Consider the following 22,513-nt stretch of genomic DNA (forward strand, 5'->3'; position numbering starts at 1 on the left):
ATATTATATTATATTATTATATTAATATATATTCTTGATCAGGATCACCTCGTGAGTTGATATGAGTATGTCCGTCTGTCTGTTTGTTTCTACGCGAACTTGTCTCTAATTTTTAAAGCTATCGACTTGAAACTTACCATTTTTTCCTTTGCATAAGTCGGAACGGACGAGATCGGCCGACTATATCCTATAGCTGTCATATAACTGATTGTTCGGAAATGCTATAACTTTGGTGTTAGAAAAATAGCTCTTTGGTATTTGATAAAACATGCCAACTTTGGCATTTTTGAGAATAGAAGCTTGGACTTTTTTTTTTTAATTTTGTATTTTAATAAATTAGTTTTCTTATGACACTCTCATAAGGATCGGCAAACTATATCCGAGGTTTCCTTTCTTGTTTTAATCGGTGTTGTCAAAGTGTCCTTTTTTACCTTGGACAGAAAGACACAAATAAAGGTTTTACAAATAATGATGACGAAGAATTCTTAAGCGGCCAAGCGGCCGTGCTCTCAGAATTTTCGATTGCGCACGTTGGATGATTTCTTTACTGCTGCTACCTGCGTTGGCCCAAAGTTCGTCCATATTGGTTTTAAACAGGGTTTATAAAGTAGTACTTTGTAGGCTAGTTAGAGGTTATTTGAAAATGGAAAAGAGCTGAACTTTAATTTTATTCCGGTCCTCTATAAGTTTCCTCCAGGTAAGCTGACTGCCTATGTGGTAAGCAGTGTCGTCAGCGTTTTGGCGGCTTGCAGGATTGTTTACAGTGTATAGAATGTACAAGATTGGTCCTAGTACGCTTCCTGGGAAACTACAGCTACAGCAATTTATTGCATCTTAAGAGCCTGTTTCTGGTATACAAGTTGGGAAAATTGTGAGTATTTTGTTGAAGAAAGATCTTGATTTTGTAAACAAAGCCGTTGATCCAAACGCGGTCAAATTCTTGGGATATGTCTAGGTAAGTCAAAGGCCACACGTATTTCAGATATTATGAAGTTTCTCTGCTCGATAGTCCCATGCTTTTTTCTGAAGCCAAACTGGTACGAGAAAATCAAACTGTTCCTACCAAGGTGTGTTCGCAATCTCTCAGATGATCAGAGTTTGTTTAAAACACACCCCCTCCCTAATGTCATAGCCCGGAGTTTTTTTTTGGGGTAGAGGCCTATAGGTTTGGGACGTCTGGAATAGTGAATTATTTATTGACAGGTGAAGACATTTTGTAAGTTAAAGGCAAAGATTTTAACTTTTTCTTTGGAGCTCGCACTCATACTCCTAATTGGGATCTTAAAAGCAGATGGGGTTCGATTGGTGGCTGGAGATCTGGGTAAGCTCTCTACAGCGGAAATTAGGTGGAAGAAAGTTTTTCTTCAGCGGAAATCAGGTGGAAGACAGTTTTTCTATTTCGCCCTGTTGATCTTTGTTTATTTGGGTTTATGACAATTACGTAAAGTTTCCTTATGTTTCCGCCGGGTTTTCGCATAGCTGTAGTCTTCTTGTTTCAGCGATGTCAATAATGTATGTTTTCTTGAATCTGCTGCCCAGTAGGTAGGCGCACCCGGTGAAACGAATTCTGAAGTGGTCTTCAGGTAGCAATAAGTTAGTACCAAAATTTTCCAGAGCAATCTGGATGATTTGCTGCTTTATTAGGATATGAACTCTAGGAGATCATACTTGTACTGAGGAGCTCCGTTAGGGTTCCAACAGGAGCTCCTTTAGGCTTTTGTTTTATAAGTTTTTTTTAATGAAGGTTTTTGGTTTCGTTTCAACTCTTGGAGGGTATTTTGCAAAATAATATAGGAAAATTTGGTTGAGTGAGGCCGTCAGCCAACGGGTACAACAGGGGGACCCACACGCAAGCAATTGCGTGCCGTAACTGTGTACACCACTGGTAGTGCGACTATACTCTCCACGTGAGGGCGGCTGGTAACAGGTAACAGCGGCTGGTTCATTGCTCAGAGGAGCAATGAAACTAGTTAAGCTAGTTGATAGCATATACACAGGGTAACTTAAGAAGACTTGAAAGTGAACGTTGCTTAAGGGAGAATGCCTTGATTAGGAAATTCTCGAAGCAATACATTGCAGTGGTTTCGCGGGGTTTGTGGTGTGTGCGGTGGAGTTGTTAGTACGTAGGCGCTGTCTAGACACGACGGTGAGTCGTGCATGCTATAGAATAGATTTTCACTTCAATGGCGCAATTAAAAAAACAAAAAGAAAGAAAAAACCCCTGACGTCGAATTGACGTGGTTGCATTAAGTCTAGAAAGAAAATAGCATAGAAGGTCGTCTATAGGTAATAGACCTGGTAATAGGTCCCGGTAAGGTCATGTCTCTGCCGAGGATGCTGGCTAATGGTAGTCGGGTGGGGAGAAGAACACTCCCTTCCTTAAATCACCCCAATCCAAGGTGGAACAGCATATGCCGAAGGTTCGTGTCCGATGGGGGGCCCGGACGCTAATATGCGAACTCTGGGGGACCCTCCGACCTCCCAGTTTTAACCAGGCTTATCGTGACACGCGGGCTATGTCATGATGGACGAACCCCTTCCCGCCTACTCGTGGGACCAAAACATGAGTTCTAACTTACCTAATAAAAACCAAAGCGGAGAACGGAACTCCTTAAAAAGTCCGGAAAGGGGGTCAGTGACCCGTGAAACTCCAAGGCCCTCAAAAGCCAAGGAGTTGCTGAGATGGAGAAGCCCCCCACAGAGGGGCAACATCTGAAGGCGAGACGCGAGGGTGCAGATGAGGTTGCCAAGGCATCTTCTTTCAAAGCGGGGCTAGCCATGGGACCACCGAACGGCGTGGAGAGGAAGACCCCAGGGTCAACCTCTAAACCAACCGGCCGGGGTTGGTTAAACCGGGTAAACCAAGCGTCTCACTCGACGCAACGGAAGGGCTCTTGAAAAGAAAGGAGAAGAGCAGCCTTCATTTTAATGAGGGCGGACCCATCGGCCGAAGCCAACCCGGACCAGGCCGAGGTTTGCAAGTGGGTAAGGGAGGTCCTGCCCGACTTCAAACCGAAAAAGGCGATTGTGAGGCTACAGCCGAAGAAACTTACTGGGTCAGATCCTGCCAAGGAGATCGCGCAAAGCTCGAAAAGGCAGAGATCCACGAAGGGGGTATCCCCGTCACTTCAGACGAAGTGACGAAGGGAAAAACCCTTATTAGAGTCCTTGAAAAGGGTTCCAAAGATGGGCTCATCCCCAAGCCTTTGGCGATGAGTGGTTAATGGGTTGCATTACGAGTTGCATGGGCGCATCGTGGAGGAGATTCTACAGAGCGGAGGACCCACTAGAATGCAAAGACGCAGGATGGTATCAGGGTAGCGCACAGTGCTTCGGTCGATTCGGTCTCGCTAGCGGCATTAAATTAATAACTTCTAAAATATTAGAGACATCTTCAATCGGTTTTTTTATTTTCGGTTTGTTACTCAATTTTGCATTATGTGGACAAAAATGAAAATTATAGTGTTTTTTTTTAATTTTTATTTAAAAAAATACTTTTTTTAAATTTTTTGTATTCTAAAGAAAAAAAGTAAGAAATAGAATTATAACTTATATTATGCAAGAAGCAAATAAGAAACATATACATTATATACAAAATTGTATATACATTATACACAAAAAAATTAAAATTCTGTGAACAGAAGATGGCATGTCAAACCAAGGGTATTTATTAACAAAAATTTCGGCAGTTTCCATAGCGTACGATCCGAATGCATTGGTGTTTAAGTAATGTCCACAGGACAATGCTCGAAGGATAAAGCTAAATCGGAATATTAAAATTTGGTTACTCTTGTTATGCGCGCAGCTAAATTTGGAAAAAATCTTCCTCCAGTCCAGTCTTATAATATCCCCGGTAAGCTCCTCGTCAGCATTCAGCTTCGACACAATTCTTGATGTATTTCCGTCCTTATACAAGCGGCTACTTTCAGCCAACAACAATGCATCCGTCAAGACTTTCTCCGAAATGCCTGATAGTTTGTTGATTTGAGTTATTCTGCATCACTCTGAAATACTTTTCTCTGGGCGTCCATCATTTCTAAATCGTGTCTAGCCATTTTTTTCAAAAGCTGCCTTATTTACATCGCATTTCTCCACCACTGGACAATCCCGCTATTAAAACTACTATTTTTCCCCAATTTTGAAAAACTCCTTTTCGTTACAATAATATTTGATTGTAACGGCTTCGCCGTGCCATCCTAAGAAAAGTGCGCGCTTCGACACTGACATTCTTCCTAAAAAGTGAAATAAATTGTAGATACGCAGGACTTGACATTTCGGACAGATAATAATTCACACTTTAACAAACAATTGCAACCAGAGTGAATGCAGGTGAATTTGTTAAGTTATACTTCACGAAAGACTGGTGTGCGCTCTATTCTGCACATTGTTAATACACTCCAAATCCACTACAATTTATAAGTAACACATATACTGTCACGTCACAAGCACAGATTTTCTATGTAGCACATACCTTAATAGTTGTTAAAAACCAAACTTGCACTAGAATAATCGTAAATTGCACTATTTATTCAAATATGCAACCAATAAGTAAAAGGGCGCCAAAATTGTAAATATCAACTGCTGAAACATATGTTGACTTTGACAGTTCACAGCTGATCATCAGCTTATTGATGAGCTTAGAAAACATCAAATAGCATCTAATCAAGGTGTATACTATCGATAGGTAAACTTAAATTAACGTTTATTTAAATTTGAAAATCATAATTAAATGCCGCTAGCGAGGCCAAATCGACCACTGTGCAGCGGGTCCAGCCGCTCCATTTACCAGGGCATAATCCACTTTGGCTTTAAGGCTTTTGAAAAACGATTCTAGATCCACAACCTTATTATTAAGCTCATCAATTTCCAATGACGGAAGCTCAATCATTTCCGATGACGCAGCTATCACGTTGCCACATTAAGTTTGGAATGTTAATAAGTAGTTTTATAGCCTCCGAGGGCAAATCCACACAGGCGGTGGGATTGGCACGCCGGCAGATCACGCGCACCGAACTGCCTCACACGCACAAAGTTGGGTAGCAGTAACTTCTGCACTGCTCTCGGTGCAAACGAGAGGCTACATGAGCGAAATAAGTAGTAAACTTCCGAACACAAAGAGAGCTACAGATGCAGATGTAGATGCAGACTGATCTTGGTGTCCTATTAGACCAGTGGGGGGCAAAACTAACACATGTTTTAAATTTGAGTGTGTGCGTAGCAGAGAAAACAATGCGGGCAGAGAATTCACTGAGCGAACAAAACGTATTTTTTTATTTCATTTTTCGTTAATTCAAAAGTTGGAATGGGCACTAAAATTGAGTACTTTATTAAAAAAAAAAGCTTTGCTAGCAACATTTCTTAAACAAATGAAAAACTACGCTTCCCTATCTGTATTCTCCATGAAGAAAACTTTTTCCAACCCAATTTCTGAACAAAATGTTTCTCAGTGGAAACATTTTGATTTTTAAGTTTGGGATGTCAAATAAGTCGAAAAGAGAGCAATTGAGAGAGCTTCTAAAAAAAATTGAGAGTGCTCACACTGTCAGTGTGCCGGCAACGCTGCGGCAGAATTTCCTACCCTATACTCGCGAGCTATGTAAAATGAGAGTTTGCCCACCACTGTATTAGACTTACAACTAAATTTGCCGACCATATTTTCACAATGGTGAATAAGGCTCAAGATGTCCTTGGTTTTATTAGAAGATGGTCAAAAAAATTAACGACCTCTATTTTACTAAAAATATATTTATTTCCTTGGTTCATCCGACTTGGAGTCCCCAATGTGGCATATCCCCAAGACCGCATAAAATCTGTACAAAAGAATCGTCTTGAAACTTTGCACACACCCTTCTTTCCTTTGCACGCAGTATATAAGTATTGCTGAGCGATCGGAAATTGCCTCGAATATACTGGTATTTTAGTTGGGAACATTAACAACTTTGGTATTTTTGAAGAAGCTTGACACTTTTTTTTAGATATTTTATTGTAATTAATTGGCCAACTATATCCGATGCTTGCGATATATATCCGGTTTCAACTGAAAGGGTATATCAACTTCGGTTCCGCCCGAAGTTAGCTTTCCTTTCTTGTTTTAAAGAAATTTAAACAGACAACCACATGAACAAGCTAAAGCTATTTTTTCTTTTGAATAATGCTGTTAAAATCGTATTTCTTGAATAATTTTTAAACGAAATGTCGGATCGGGATGGGTGAGATGTCTATAGACGGTCATTCAAGAAAACAATGTGAAAATGGGGGGAGATGTAGATGGGGACTCCAATATCTCCAATAGCCTCAATTTATTGAACAAAAATTTTGTTACTTTTACCCACATTTTTCCCAAGCCGATCAACTTTTGGCAAATCTTTGAGCATAAATGATTGAAATAAAACAATCGCTTTCATTTGGTTTAATATTTATTTGGATCATACACACAAAACAATTTTCTGGCTAATTTTTGAAGGGATTTTACATCTGGCTGCATATGTGTGACACTATTGGGAAAGTTATTACAATTAAAATGCCCAACTAAAAGAAGCAAACATAAAATGGGTTCTTTGCTACCAACCATCATCAATTGTCGACTTATTCTTGCTACTTTTTTGGCTTATGCTGCTTATCAAGATAAAAAAAAAAGGGTCTGCTGTTTTATTTTAGCTGCTATGAAATTTATTCTATTCGATATTATTCCTCATGTGAAAGAAATCTAATACTAGTTGTCTGCATATAAATAAGAAAAAGCCAATCGCTTCCAATTATAGAGGCATAATCAAATTCTTAGCTATTCCAAAGCTTTTTAAAAAATTAAGGACTCCACATTTCCAAACTTTTGTAGCTCAATAGTTTTTGCTTGCAAGCATGGTTTCATAAAGCTCCACATTACCAAATTGCTAGAGCTAAATTCTTTTGGATTCCGAAGTGGCTTAACCATTTTTAAGCTAGTCTTTTTTATTTGACTATGAAATGTTAACCATGTTTTATATATGTCTTATAAATTTTTTCCCGATTGGATAAAAAACATTAAAGTTATCCAAGAAAGAGTTTTTATGGGCGCTAACAAAGGCGACTGTAGGAAAAATTGTTTCTACTTTGAAAACCTCGAGGTTGCATTAGTATTAGTATTATGCAAGTAGCAGAAAATATAATGCCCATTCCACTGCTGACAACTGCTTGGGGTGGCATAGCGACATATCACCATATAACAGACTTTTCTTTACTGTTGAATCTATCTTTGCGTTGGGATCACAGCGTAGTAGATATCTGCATGGCTTCACTCACAGCATACGATGAAATAATAACAAAGCTACTTTCAACTTTTCAGATATATGTCTTATATTTGAAAGATGAAATCGGCTTTCTTCAGGTTATTTTTATTTTAAAGTTATTATTATTTTTTTTATTTTTATTTTAATATTTTTATTACCGCGAAAACAAACAAAAAAAAAAAAAAACAAAGATACTTTAAACTTTTCAGATATATGTCTTATATTTGAAAGATGATTTTGTAAAAATTTTAAATGTTTCTGGAAGCTGGACAAGGGGCACGCCAATGCACGGAACCAGGAACCCCCTGGTGACTCTTCTACAAGTCGTAAAATTCGTCTGAACCAAATAGTTAAAAAATTAAGAAATTAATGGCGGCATTTGAAATATTTAGTGTCAGCTCGAAAAATGTAGTTTTCCAGAAAACGCGTTAAAAGTTTCCCCGAGTCTCTGTGGAATGACTCTATCGATCAGCCTACAAAGCCTCTGCGACGAATGGCAGAGTTCGAAAGGCATCCTCCGTGCTAGGTATGCGACTGCATTCTCTCGTGCGGCGATCTCGTTCGACTGAAGTCAGTCTTCACTCAATCGTCAGCCCCTGCAGATCGAGCTGCAGTCACGGCCATCCATCAATTCCCCGTCATTATAATACCCCCCTGTACTAATTGTTACTTCTATTTTCATTACTGAATTATATTGAATAAATTTAATATATGCTTGCGCATACATAAAATTGGCGACGAGGATGGGATACTAATCCCTGAGCGTAAGCTAATTAAATTCAACAATTATCGTACAGGGAGAAAGAGAGACGGAATTGATGGTGACGAGTATGTATTTACCGTACGTCGAATTGCGGTAGTCGTATTATTCTTGAAGCAAGCACATGGATAAGCGCCGAACTGTCGGTCAAGCTGAGAAGAGCGCCGGCGAAGAGGTTAAACAAGAAATAAGTGATAATCAATCAACTCCACGAGGGAGTCTCGCTGAGAGCGGCTGTACAGTTGAGCCAAATACTACGGCCAGTACTGATAAGCGAAAAGCGGTCTTCCAAACTAGCGGAGTCGCCATAGCGGGAGTTGGAACTCTGGAACCTTTCGACCCCTGGGAAATGGAAGGCGTACCGAGATCGCTTCGAGCTGTACCTTTTAGCGAATAGCGTCGTGGACAAGGACCGGAAGAAGGCGGCGTTTCTTACACTAGCGGGCGCACCCCTTTATGAGTTACTAGTGTCGTTAGCATCACCCAGGCAAGTCAGTGATTTGGAATTAACAGAAGTCTATGATATATTAACCAGTCACTTGGCACCCCGCCAATCGGAGATTGCTGCATTCTACCATTTCCACAAGCGTGATCAGCAACCCGACGAGTCCGTCGGTAACTACATGGCCACATTAAGAAGCCTGGCGGTAGGGTGCAATTTCGGACAGATGTTGGATCGCATGTTGCGGGACCGATTTGTGTGTGGCATGCGCGACGCAGGTCTCCAGCGAAGCCTGCTAGCCGACCCCGAATTGACGGTACAGCGGGCCATAGAACGAGCCGTCACTAGTGAAGCAGCCGCTACGAGTGCGTTGTCGATTCGAGGCGACAATATCCGACGCCTCGAGTCTTCGAGCATCGAGTCCATCCACGGGATAAGTTCAAGTTGTGCGGGTTGTGGGGGTCGGCACGTCCGTAAGAAGTGTCCATTCCGCAACGCCACTTGTCATTCCTGTGGTCGAAATGGCCACATACGTCGGGTATGCCGCAGTAACAGTCAAGCTGGGTCAACAAAATCTTCATCTCCTACGCCCAGTAATATTCGTAACAACAGGCCATCGCACGGACGCGTTCATCAAATAGTTCCGGTGGTCGATCATGCCAGTTCGAAGTCGATTGCGGGTCGCCCGTCACCATCATGAAGGAATCTTCGTATCGATACATCTGGCCAAACGGTAATCCCGATCTCGTCAAGTGCCTCCTAAAGCTAAGCGACTATCAACGTAACCCCATTCCGGTCAAGGGAATCACCGACACGTCAATCTGCAATCTGCCATTGGTCGTCACGTCCGGCACCGTTTCTGGGACCAATTTTTATCACTCATTCTTGCCCCAGAAAGCCACCATTGCGGAGACATTAGACTTCTAGACAATAAAGTACAACGGAAGTGGCGTCCAGAGCACCAAAAAGCATTCGCAGAACTAAAGAATCTGATCGCATCAGATGCGGTCCTAATTCATTACTCTCCGGACCGCCCACTGATCTTAACTTGCGATGCGTCACCATACGGGTTAGGAGCAGAGCACGCTGTCAAAGGCAGAGAGGAACTACTCCCAGACAGAGAAGCGGTAGCGTTAGTCGCAGGTGTCAAAAAATTCCATAACTATTTATATGGAAGAAAGTTCACGCGTATTACAGATCATCGCCCACTGCTTGGAATTTTTGCGACAGAAAAGCCAATCCCTCAAATCATTTCCAACCCGATGATGCGTCGAGCAATTTTTTTGAAATCGTATAAATTCAAGTTGATTCATCAGCCTGGAACAAAAATAAGTAATGCAGATTTCCTAAGCCGCTGCCCAACGTCGGATACACACTATGAACCTAGAACAGAAGAAGTTTTCATGATCGAATGGGGCACTGATACCACTGTCACCGCGAACACTTTAGCTACCAACACGTCTAAGGATTGCAGCCTCAGAAAGGTGCTCAACTAGGTGTTAAGGGGATGGAGTAGTGCTAAAGTTCAGCGTAATGATGACCTGTACCCTTTCTTCGTTCGGCGAAACGAACTGACCAGTAACCAAGGAATATTATTTTGGGGTAATCGAGCAGTTATTTCCTTGACGGACAGGCAGGAAATTCTTTCTGCGTTGCACGCGCACCATCCCGGAATCGTAAGAATGAAGGCTTTAGCCCGCAGTTACGTCTGGTGGTTCGGTCTGGATGCAGATATCGAAAAGGCGGTGAGTCCATGTTTAGCGTGCCAACTACGAGAAATTCCCCCCCACGATCGGACGTACATCACTGGGAGTCTGCCAAGAAACCATGGTTCCGCCTGCACATTGATTTTGTCGGATCGTTCCGAGGGAACACGTTTGTGTTAGTCGTCGACTCTTTTACGAAGTGGCTTGAAGTCTGCCTCGTAAAATGTCGATTTTCGTAAAATGTCGATCCGCGTCAGCTGCAATCACCTTCCTTCGGCAACTGTTCGCCACCCATGGCATTCTGGATGAAATCGTGTCCGACAACGGAACTGCTTTCACCTCCGAGGAGTTTATGTTGTTTACGAAAAACAATCGGATCCGTCATATCCGATCCGCGCCGTTCCACCCTGCAACCAACGGACAGGCTAAACGAATGGTTCAAACTACGAAGACTTACCTGAAGAAATTAGATCGTCAACTTAGCGTTAGCTCGTTTCTTGTTTGACCAGCACACTACGTCCCATTCCGTTACGAAGCATTCGCCAGCGGAGTTACTATTCAAAAGGGAGCTCCAGACATTCTTTGACAAATTAAGTCCAGGCGAAAGATCATATGGTAAGATCTGCGATGCCCAAACTAAAAAGTCTTTTGTTACAGGCAGCCCTCTTTGGGTCCGAAACTATGCAAGCGGTCCCAAGTGGCTTGAGGGCCACGTCTCGAAGCGAACGGGACCGATTTCCTATTCGGTGTGTCTCGAGGACGACCGAACTGTCAGGCGACATCTGGATCAGCTGCGATTGCGCAGTCCTTCGCAGCAGCCAACACTAGAGCAGACAGCATCCCCAATTTGCTGTTCCACTCCAACCCCAACTGACGCAGTAGCTGGCGGATCCTCAAGTCCAGCTGGACCACAGCGTTTGCCTGAGCAAGACGGGACTGAAGGACCGCCACGCAGATCGGCCCGTGACCGCCGTCGGCCCCAGTTCTACGATCCGTCTGGGTTTAAAGGGGTGTTATGTATGCGACTGCATTCTCTCGTGCGGCGATCTCGTTCGACTGAAGTCAGTCTTCACTCAATCGTCAGCCCCTGCAGATCGATCTGCAGTCACGGCCATCCATCAATTCCCCGTCATTATAATACCCCCCTGTACTAATTGTTACTTCTATTTTCATTACTGAATTATATTGAATAAATTTAATATATGCTTGCGCATACATAAAACTCCGTATAGGCTTACAGACGATTTCTTTCTTCTAGTTCCACTTGCTAATATTAATCTTTTAAAGTGATGCTACTTATATAAAGTATTATAAAGATCGTCTCATCTCTCCGTCCAGGAAATCGCCCACCGATCCACCTCAACAGCTCCCCCATCCCACAGGTAGAAAACCCAAGATACCTGGGCTTCACGATAGAAGCCTCACCTAGTCAAAAAGCGAAAGCAGTGTGAAGTAAGATTATAGGCGTACTATTGGCTGATGGGTAAGAGGTCGAAGCTGAGGACCTCTTCGAAAATCCTAACCTACAAGGCGATTATTCGGCAAATTTGGACATACGGGATCCAACTTTGGGGCACGGACAGCAAGACTAATATTCTGACTATCCAGGCATTTAAAAAAAGAGCCCTCCGTATGGCCACTGTGGCCCACGTCTACCACAACAACCAGACAATCCACGAGGTGATTGGCTTCCCATGGGTGAAGGAGGAGATAGAGAGAAGCAGCAGCAAGTAGATCCAGAGGCTACACAACCACCCCAACGACCACACTCCTCGACAACTGCGGACAGATGCGGAGGCTGTGCATAACTTACCCGCTGGACCTCATCCGGATAAACTCTAAGACATTCTTATTTTTCCAACTCTAACTTAACTATAAGTTACACATTAGCCAAGTTTTCTGTCACAATATTTAATGTTTGTCCTTGTTGGACAGTTTTAAATAAATTCACCCCTGTCATAATAAAAAAATATCTGGCTTCCCAGATAGCTTATTATATATATCTGGGAAAATCCGCTAACGAAGATAAAGTCATATATATAAGTGGAGCTACCAATGTTGGGCATGCACCTGTGTATCATAAAAGTTTAATATTAATATTACTAGCAACACACTAATTATATTAAAATCATTAAAAATTTTATTTTTTTAAACGTATTCAATATTAAATTGCCTAGAAAAAGATACCTTCAAAGGCTCGGGGTAGCCAAACTACCCGCCAAACTTCCACGAAAGTTTGACGAGTTTCATTCCGATTCATTCCTTTGGTATGTAGTAAAGGAAGACATTGGCCACCTAGGTGACGAATTTTACCTGATGTGAGTTAAACATTTAATTTTTATTTTTCTTTCTTAACCTTCTAAATGATATTTTTGTATTGACCGTAGTAGGTGTTGCACCTGAGCCATCCATCCATTCAGCCGTTTTCAAATGGAAAATGAATTGTCGAAATTACCTCTGGCGAAAGTAAGCGTATTACCCATTTATTTTTTATGGCCTTAATAGGAGTACAAATATTTAGATAAAAATATAAAATATAAAAATATTCTAGAAGAATTAAAAATGGAAAAAAGTAGTAAAAAAGTAAAATAACAAAACAAAAAAGTTGAGTTCTCAGCTCGGCTCGAACTCCTTCCCTTCACATATCAGCCAAAAACTCAACCGCTCAGCTATTCCCGAAGACGTTGTCACGCGAAAATATTTCTAAACTAAAGTTATTACTCCGTGTTGCTTAACCTTTCTACTGTGCCTAAAATATATTGATATAATGATATTGTAGGCTTTTAAATATAAAAATCAGCAAAAAACGCATATAGAAATGAGTGAAAAATGGACACTTAAAGTGAAATATATAACTATCACATATTTTGGTCACTACGGGTCACTATTTGGTCACTATGGTCACTATTTTGGTCACTATTTTTGGCCCATTCAAACTATCGGTATAAAGCTGTCATATAAACCAGTGCGACAAAAAAAAATTGGAGGTACTTTTAAAGAGACGCAGTAAAAATTGTGTATTAGGTCGAATATAGCACAAAACCGTGTTTGAAATATCTGTAACACCCTCAACATCTTGAATTATTTGAAAAAACCCGGAAATTTGAAAAATTATAATTTATAATAATAAATAAATAAATAATTATTTGGACTTTTTTGAGCTTAAAAATTCCTAAACGCGAATTTATTCCGATTTTAGAATTTTTGACGTTTTTCAATAGTTAAATGTTGTAGTTTTTGAAAAAAAATACATATAAAAGGAACTGGGAACTGGCACTTTTTTCAATTTTGTGAAGTTTTTCGGACTTTTTGGTATCATTTTTAAAACATATCAATATTGTCTCATTAATCCTGAATAAAACGAGACCAACTTTATTACGAAATTATGAAAATGGTTGAAGTTATAAGGATAGTCCCAAAACAAGCCAGTGCAATTTTGCTAGCGCTTGGGAGTAACAGTGTGTAAAAGAAAGGAATAAGCGGCAATGGAAGGGCACACTATTGCTCGAACTTGAACTTTACGCAGATGGGCCTGGCCTTATCTCGCCCGGGCGTTCTTCGTGAATGCGACATAAGCCCCATGTCCCTATCTCATCCTTTTGGTCGCCCATGGTGTGCGACCTCTCTATTATAATGCATTTGACTAATAAGCTTCGGGAAGCTTGTCTCAAGATCATCCAGCCATTGCGGACAGCAGACTTCGACCCTCATTTTCTATTTAAAATGCATTTTATAGAACGCATTGATTATTTGCTAAGAATTGGGAAGCTTTTCGGCTACCGAAAACGCTGGGTAGCTCAACAGAAATTTTACTAAATTAGAACTAAAACCGTATTGCTTCGCGCGCGCTGTAATATATGTGAAGGCGATTTTTTTGTTGCGACTCTTTTTATACCCTTGCAGAGGGTATTATAATTTTGGTCAAAAGTGTCCAACGCAGTGAAGGAGACATCTCCGACCCTATAAAGTATATACATATATATATATACTGTATATTCTTGATCAGGATCACCTCCTGAGTTGATAAATTTCACATGAGAGCTATATTTGGCATAATAATACGACATGCAAAATTTCAAAAGGATCGGCGGACTATATCCTATAGCTGCCATATTAATAAAACAATCGGAAATGACCCAACTTTCGTGTATTTGAAGATAGAAAGCTGGAACTTCGTATAGGTTCTATTTTTGGTCAGATAATCCGAACTACCGTATTTCATAACGATCGGCCGACTATATCTTATAGCTGCCATATAACTGAATGATCGGAAATGGTTTTTGGTAGAAATACCAACTTTGGTATTTTTGAATATTGAAGTTTGGGACTTGTTTTAAATTTTTTATTATAATAAATTGGGTTATATTATCATATTCTCATAAGGATCAGCCAACTATATCCGATGTTTGCGATATATATCCGGTTTTAACTGCAAGGGTATATCAACTTCGGCTTCGCCCGAAGTTAGCTTTCCTTTCTTTTTTCTTCTGCATTAGAGGTTCTTATCTCTATTTCTGCATTTTATTTTGCCATTTCCCGTAAATCTGATCTTCATTTTTCTTACCATAGTTGTCGTGCTTTCCAGGACTTAATAAGGTCGTTCATGAGACGGCCTCTGAACGGATTTAAAGAGCTGATCACTGGTTTTCGACCAGCTCTGTGCGCTTGACTCTTAGTTTAGCGACCTTTAGCTGCTAAATGAGTCCCCTAAGCGTAAGAAATCCGCTGTTAGTGATCCACTTTATCCTGCTCAGACAAAAATTACGCAGCCGATCATACCTCTGGAACTGAAAATAATTCGCTGTCCGAATTTCTTAGTAGAAATGAGAAATTCTCTGATATGTCCTCCGTGGCTTTATTTAATGAGAAAAAAAATGTCCAAGCCAGTGGGAGTGAAACTACCACATGTTAGAACCACTGACAAACCGTCCACCTCTTCTCGTCCACAACTTCAGAAAACTAATCCCGTGACTAACATTTACCTATCAGAATACAGGGCTACGTAGTAAACTCCCCAAGCTATGTTCTGATAGTTTTTTTTTCCATCCCTCATTATAGCCTTTATAAAAATTTGGTTAAAACCGAAGATTTTTCGCATTCCTGGGGAACGACTTCACCGTCGTACGCGTCATCCTTCAACTTTAAGTGTGTTAGTAGATGCTGGGTAGTTTATCAGCATAAAAAGCTCATGTAAGAAAACGACACCCAGTATCGTTATACGGTTTGTTAGTAAAGTCAAGTTAATTAATAAAAGTCTACTCTGGTAGAAAGGCAGAGAAAGTCTTCTTCGAAGTTATGTGAGGAGCGTGACCATGGACCCCCGACTACCAATCAAGGCCTTCGAGAAGGAAATACAAAAGCTGCTTGTTTGATTGGACCATAGACATTTAGGATTGCCTTTGAGAGTAAGACAGTTTGCCAGTGAGTTGCCGTATCCAGCTAAAACCGAACTAGCCAGCTAACCACTTCGTAGGATGGTAATGTGAAACGGATAGTTGAGATTGAACATTTTGATGTAAAAACGGCGCCAGCCGGTCAAAGCTCAAAATCGTTAAAGAATTTTGAAGTAATTCCTGAATTTGGATTCTAGAGAAGTAAAGGCCATCGGTGTGCACCGTGGACCTACTTGAGTTGGGGGCTTTTGGAGCAAGTAATACGTAGGTATTCTCAAATCCTCGCCGAAACCTTGATAAATCCAAAATTATTAAGTTTTTATAATAGTTTGTCGTCAAGAGTCATGGAGTGGGGAGGTTAAACTACGGTAAGGCATTTTTAAATTAACTTGGAACTTTATTGAATTTTTAATTTCCACTGAATAAAATATTGTAGTATACACCACGCAGTCCAGTCCTCGCAGGATCCCATCCAGTGGTAACCAATTAGAATTGTGTAAATTTTTACATAGATCTTCAATAATTGAATTTTTATATTCCGTTCCCATGTCCGTGATGAACGTCTTCATTGGACCGTACTTTAGAACAAAATTTTCAAATATAGCTTTTCACAATTACTCTATCGAAAGCTCTTTGCCGAATTTCGGTTATGGTTAATGGGGTCTTAGTGTGTTTAGTCGTTTTAGACTTTTGGCATTTAGGACATTTCTATATGTACTCTTTTATGCCTTTGGACATATTTTTCCAGTTATAGTGCCTCTGGACCTTGGCCAAGATTTTGTAATGCCTGTATGACCACCTTGTATTGGATCATCGTAAAATGTAGACAATATAGCTTCTTTATCTTTATTATTTTGTATTATGGTCACCGGGTTGAGTAGCGCTACTCTTAATGATTTCAATATATAATTGCCCATATTTTTAAAATTATCAATTGAAACATGTTCAAAGATATTTTCCCACGGTGCCACTTTGAGTTGGCTGATTTTGTGAATACCGGCCTGCTTTTCAAGCCTTTGGTAGAACTAACCTAAGTCAAGGGTTCCATTAGTATACAAATCGCTAAAATCATATCTTTCTGTAATTTTTTTTCCGCGCTTAAATAAACACATCTTACGTACTTCATCATTATTAATGACTTCATGTACGTTGGGCTCTAAAGGTTCTTCAATAGATTGCTTATGCAATTCTTTTTGTACTTTTCCTGCGCAGGATTTTTGTCTACTTTGGTTTCTGGTAGTGACTTTCAGAATATTTAATTGTATGTTTTTAAGTCTGTGATCGTTATTCTAGAGAGCGCATCGGCTACATAATGATCTTTACCCTTTAGGTACTCTACCGTAAAATTATATTCCTCTAATTCAAAACTCATTCTTGTTAGTTTGGAACTCGGATTTACCATTAAAAATAAGTAAATAAGCGCTCTGCGGTCTGTTTTGACAGTGAAATGTCTACCATAAATATGTGGTCTGAAGTGGGTTATTGCCCAATGAATAGCTGCTAGTTCTTGTTCTGTAATGCTTTTGTTGCTTTCACCTTTCGTAAAGGATCTTGATGCGTATGCAACCGGAAGCTGAAGTCTATTTTTGTTTTGAGTTCGGACTGTTCCACAAGCGTATTTGCTAGCATCTGTGATTATGAAAAATTCTTTGCTAAAATCTGGGTATTGCAACAGAGTTGGATTTATTAATGCTGATTTAAAATATTCAAAGGCGTTTTGACATTCTGTAGTACATTCGAATTTTACATTTTTACTGCATAATCTTGTTATGTGACGGGAGTATTCAGCAAAATTATTTATGAAACGTGTGTAATAATTGCAAAGTGCAATGAATCTTCTAGCGCTGTCCGAATCATGTGGGACTGGGTAATTTTTAATGATGTATTTTTTGTCGTCTGGCAAAATTCCTTTATCTGTGCATTTATGTCCTTGAAAAGTGACTTCATGCATGAAAAATTAAAATTTTTCTGGATGTAACTTTAGGTTGTGTTGCCTGCATTTCTCGAAAACATCAGTTAAGTTCTTAAGCATATGATTTTCGGAGCAACCTATGACTATTAAGTCATCCATGTAAAGAAATGCAACAGCGACCCGCCAACGGAGAGTGGCGTGATTTATTATTAACGGCATAAAAAAAAGAAAATATTAACGCCAGGACTAACGGTAGGGGCAGCATATAGGAGGATTAATGGGCGGTCCAAGCAGTATATATGGAGGCCCATTGGAGCGAATCGTGACGAGTCTTTTTAGGAAGCTTGTAGCGTTAAAATGGAGGACCGCCTTTGGAGAGTCCAACAGCCCAACGAGAGTAGAATGTGAAAGACGAGCTAAGAAAGGATCCGTTGAAGGACGGTTCCTTTAAAGCCCAGGGTATCAGAGTTAAGTTGGGTCATTCCCGATCACGGCAGGTAGCCTTCCTACGAAGTGAAGAAAGGACAAGTCTAACAAGGATAGGCCGGCTCATGAACTCACGCCGAGTTAAGAAACTGATCGGGAACAACCCGGTCACTTGTCAAGGAACTCCCGATCCGGACTCGCTAGCGCGAGTAAAAATATAAAATATAAAAATATTCTAGAAGAATTAAAAATGGAAAAAAGTAGTAAAAAAGTAAAATAACAAAACAAAAAAGTTGAGTTCTCAGCTCGGCTCGAACTCCTTCCCTTCACATATCAGCCAAAAACTCAACCGCTCAGCTATTCCCGAAGACGTTGTCACGCGAAAATATTTCTAAACTAAAGTTATTACTCCGTGTTGCTTAACCTTTCTACTGTGCCTAAAATATATTGATATAATGATATTGTAGGCTTTTAAATATAAAAATCAGCAAAAAACGCATATAGAAATGAGTGAAAAATGGACACTTAAAGTGAAATATATAACTATCACATATTTTGGTCACTACGGGTCACTATTTGGTCACTATGGTCACTATTTTGGTCACTATTTTTGGCCCATTCAAACTATCGGTATAAAGCTGTCATATAAACCAGTGCGACAAAAAAAAATTGGAGGTACTTTTAAAGAGACGCAGTAAAAATTGTGTATTAGGTCGAATATAGCACAAAACCGTGTTTGAAATATCTGTAACACCCTCAACATCTTGAATTATTTGAAAAAACCCGGAAATTTGAAAAATTATAATTTATAATAATAAATAAATAAATAATTATTTGGACTTTTTTGAGCTTAAAAATTCCTAAACGCGAATTTATTCCGATTTTAGAATTTTTGACGTTTTTCAATAGTTAAATGTTGTAGTTTTTGAAAAAAAATACATATAAAAGGAACTGGGAACTGGCACTTTTTTCAATTTTGTGAAGTTTTTCGGACTTTTTGGTATCATTTTTAAAACATATCAATATTGTCTCATTAATCCTGAATAAAACGAGACCAACTTTATTACGAAATTATGAAAATGGTTGAAGTTATAAGGATAGTCCCAAAACAAGCCAGTGCAATTTTGCTAGCGCTTGGGAGTAACAGTGTGTAAAAGAAAGGAATAAGCGGCAATGGAAGGGCACACTATTGCTCGAACTTGAACTTTACGCAGATGGGCCTGGCCTTATCTCGCCCGGGCGTTCTTCGTGAATGCGACATAAGCCCCATGTCCCTATCTCATCCTTTTGGTCGCCCATGGTGTGCGACCTCTCTATTATAATGCATTTGACTAATAAGCTTCGGGAAGCTTGTCTCAAGATCATCCAGCCATTGCGGACAGCAGACTTCGACCCTCATTTTCTATTTAAAATGCATTTTATAGAACGCATTGATTATTTGCTAAGAATTGGGAAGCTTTTCGGCTACCGAAAACGCTGGGTAGCTCAACAGAAATTTTACTAAATTAGAACTAAAACCGTATTGCTTCGCGCGCGCTGTAATATATGTGAAGGCGATTTTTTTGTTGCGACTCTTTTTATACCCTTGCAGAGGGTATTATAATTTTGGTCAAAAGTGTCCAACGCAGTGAAGGAGACATCTCCGACCCTATAAAGTATATACATATATATATATACTGTATATTCTTGATCAGGATCACCTCCTGAGTTGATAAATTTCACATGAGAGCTATATTTGGCATAATAATACGACATGCAAAATTTCAAAAGGATCGGCGGACTATATCCTATAGCTGCCATATTAATAAAACAATCGGAAATGACCCAACTTTCGTGTATTTGAAGATAGAAAGCTGGAACTTCGTATAGGTTCTATTTTTGGTCAGATAATCCGAACTACCGTATTTCATAACGATCGGCCGACTATATCTTATAGCTGCCATATAACTGAATGATCGGAAATGGTTTTTGGTAGAAATACCAACTTTGGTATTTTTGAATATTGAAGTTTGGGACTTGTTTTAAATTTTTTATTATAATAAATTGGGTTATATTATCATATTCTCATAAGGATCAGCCAACTATATCCGATGTTTGCGATATATATCCGGTTTTAACTGCAAGGGTATATCAACTTCGGCTTCGCCCGAAGTTAGCTTTCCTTTCTTTTTTCTTCTGCATTAGAGGTTCTTATCTCTATTTCTGCATTTTATTTTGCCATTTCCCGTAAATCTGATCTTCATTTTTCTTACCATAGTTGTCGTGCTTTCCAGGACTTAATAAGGTCGTTCATGAGACGGCCTCTGAACGGATTTAAAGAGCTGATCACTGGTTTTCGACCAGCTCTGTGCGCTTGACTCTTAGTTTAGCGACCTTTAGCTGCTAAATGAGTCCCCTAAGCGTAAGAAATCCGCTGTTAGTGATCCACTTTATCCTGCTCAGACAAAAATTACGCAGCCGATCATACCTCTGGAACTGAAAATAATTCGCTGTCCGAATTTCTTAGTAGAAATGAGAAATTCTCTGATATGTCCTCCGTGGCTTTATTTAATGAGAAAAAAAATGTCCAAGCCAGTGGGAGTGAAACTACCACATGTTAGAACCACTGACAAACCGTCCACCTCTTCTCGTCCACAACTTCAGAAAACTAATCCCGTGACTAACATTTACCTATCAGAATACAGGGCTACGTAGTAAACTCCCCAAGCTATGTTCTGATAGTTTTTTTTTTCCATCCCTCATTATAGCCTTTATAAAAATTTGGTTAAAACCGAAGATTTTTCGCATTCCTGGGGAACGACTTCACCGTCGTACGCGTCATCCTTCAACTTTAAGTGTGTTAGTAGATGCTGGGTAGTTTATCAGCATAAAAAGCTCATGTAAGAAAACGACACCCAGTATCGTTATACGGTTTGTTAGTAAAGTCAAGTTAATTAATAAAAGTCTACTCTGGTAGAAAGGCAGAGAAAGTCTTCTTCGAAGTTATGTGAGGAGCGTGACCATGGACCCCCGACTACCAATCAAGGCCTTCGAGAAGGAAATACAAAAGCTGCTTGTTTGATTGGACCATAGACATTTAGGATTGCCTTTGAGAGTAAGACAGTTTGCCAGTGAGTTGCCGTATCCAGCTAAAACCGAACTAGCCAGCTAACCACTTCGTAGGATGGTAATGTGAAACGGATAGTTGAGATTGAACATTTTGATGTAAAAACGGCGCCAGCCGGTCAAAGCTCAAAATCGTTAAAGAATTTTGAAGTAATTCCTGAATTTGGATTCTAGAGAAGTAAAGGCCATCGGTGTGCACCGTGGACCTACTTGAGTTGGGGGCTTTTGGAGCAAGTAATACGTAGGTATTCTCAAATCCTCGCCGAAACCTTGATAAATCCAAAATTATTAAGTTTTTATAATAGTTTGTCGTCAAGAGTCATGGAGTGGGGAGGTTAAACTACGGTAAGGCATTTTTAAATTAACTTGGAACTTTATTGAATTTTTAATTTCCACTGAATAAAATATTGTAGTATACACCACGCAGTCCAGTCCTCGCAGGATCCCATCCAGTGGTAACCAATTAGAATTGTGTAAATTTTTACATAGATCTTCAATAATTGAATTTTTATATTCCGTTCCCATGTCCGTGATGAACGTCTTCATTGGACCGTACTTTAGAACAAAATTTTCAAATATAGCTTTTCACAATTACTCTATCGAAAGCTCTTTGCCGAATTTCGGTTATGGTTAATGGGGTCTTAGTGTGTTTAGTCGTTTTAGACTTTTGGCATTTAGGACATTTCTATATGTACTCTTTTATGCCTTTGGACATATTTTTCCAGTTATAGTGCCTCTGGACCTTGGCCAAGATTTTGTAATGCCTGTATGACCACCTTGTATTGGATCATCGTAAAATGTAGACAATATAGCTTCTTTATCTTTATTATTTTGTATTATGGTCACCGGGTTGAGTAGCGCTACTCTTAATGATTTCAATATATAATTGCCCATATTTTTAAAATTATCAATTGAAACATGTTCAAAGATATTTTCCCACGGTGCCACTTTGAGTTGGCTGATTTTGTGAATACCGGCCTGCTTTTCAAGCCTTTGGTAGAACTAACCTAAGTCAAGGGTTCCATTAGTATACAAATCGCTAAAATCATATCTTTCTGTAATTTTTTTTCCGCGCTTAAATAAACACATCTTACGTACTTCATCATTATTAATGACTTCATGTACGTTGGGCTCTAAAGGTTCTTCAATAGATTGCTTATGCAATTCTTTTTGTACTTTTCCTGCGCAGGATTTTTGTCTACTTTGGTTTCTGGTAGTGACTTTCAGAATATTTAATTGTATGTTTTTAAGTCTGTGATCGTTATTCTAGAGAGCGCATCGGCTACATAATGATCTTTACCCTTTAGGTACTCTACCGTAAAATTATATTCCTCTAATTCAAAACTCATTCTTGTTAGTTTGGAACTCGGATTTACCATTAAAAATAAGTAAATAAGCGCTCTGCGGTCTGTTTTGACAGTGAAATGTCTACCATAAATATGTGGTCTGAAGTGGGTTATTGCCCAATGAATAGCTGCTAGTTCTTGTTCTGTAATGCTTTTGT

General features: G+C 39.7%; 1 protein-coding gene across 1 annotated transcript; it reads left to right on the top strand.

Annotated features, from left to right (window-relative positions):
• Positions 1–2,682: 2,682 nt before the first annotated feature.
• On the top strand, positions 2,683–9,394 carry LOC122322207 (uncharacterized). The gene is made up of 3 exons (XM_070277460.1): positions 2,683–2,842; positions 8,416–9,005; positions 9,080–9,394. The coding sequence occupies exons 1-3, from the start codon at positions 2,683–2,685 to the stop codon at positions 9,392–9,394; spliced, it is 1,065 nt and encodes a 354-aa protein (XP_070133561.1).
• Positions 9,395–22,513: the final 13,119 nt, after the last annotated feature.

The sequence above is a fragment of the Drosophila bipectinata genome, chromosome 2L (genome assembly GCF_030179905.1).
Source record: "Drosophila bipectinata strain 14024-0381.07 chromosome 2L, DbipHiC1v2, whole genome shotgun sequence".
Taxonomy (NCBI): Eukaryota; Metazoa; Arthropoda; class Insecta; order Diptera; family Drosophilidae; genus Drosophila; species Drosophila bipectinata.

Bases quoted from the DNA above. Each gene is read 5' to 3' on its own strand.
- LOC122322207 (XM_070277460.1), top strand. From the start codon at position 2,683: ATGGAGAAGCCCCCCACAGAGGGGCAACATCTGAAGGCGAGACGCGAG. The intron at 2,843-8,415 runs GTTGGTTAAACC...TGTACCTTTTAG, and splicing joins CTCTAAACCAACCGGCCGGG to CGAATAGCGTCGTGGACAAG. The intron at 9,006-9,079 runs GTATGCCGCAGT...TCGTAACAACAG, and splicing joins GAAATGGCCACATACGTCGG to GCCATCGCACGGACGCGTTC.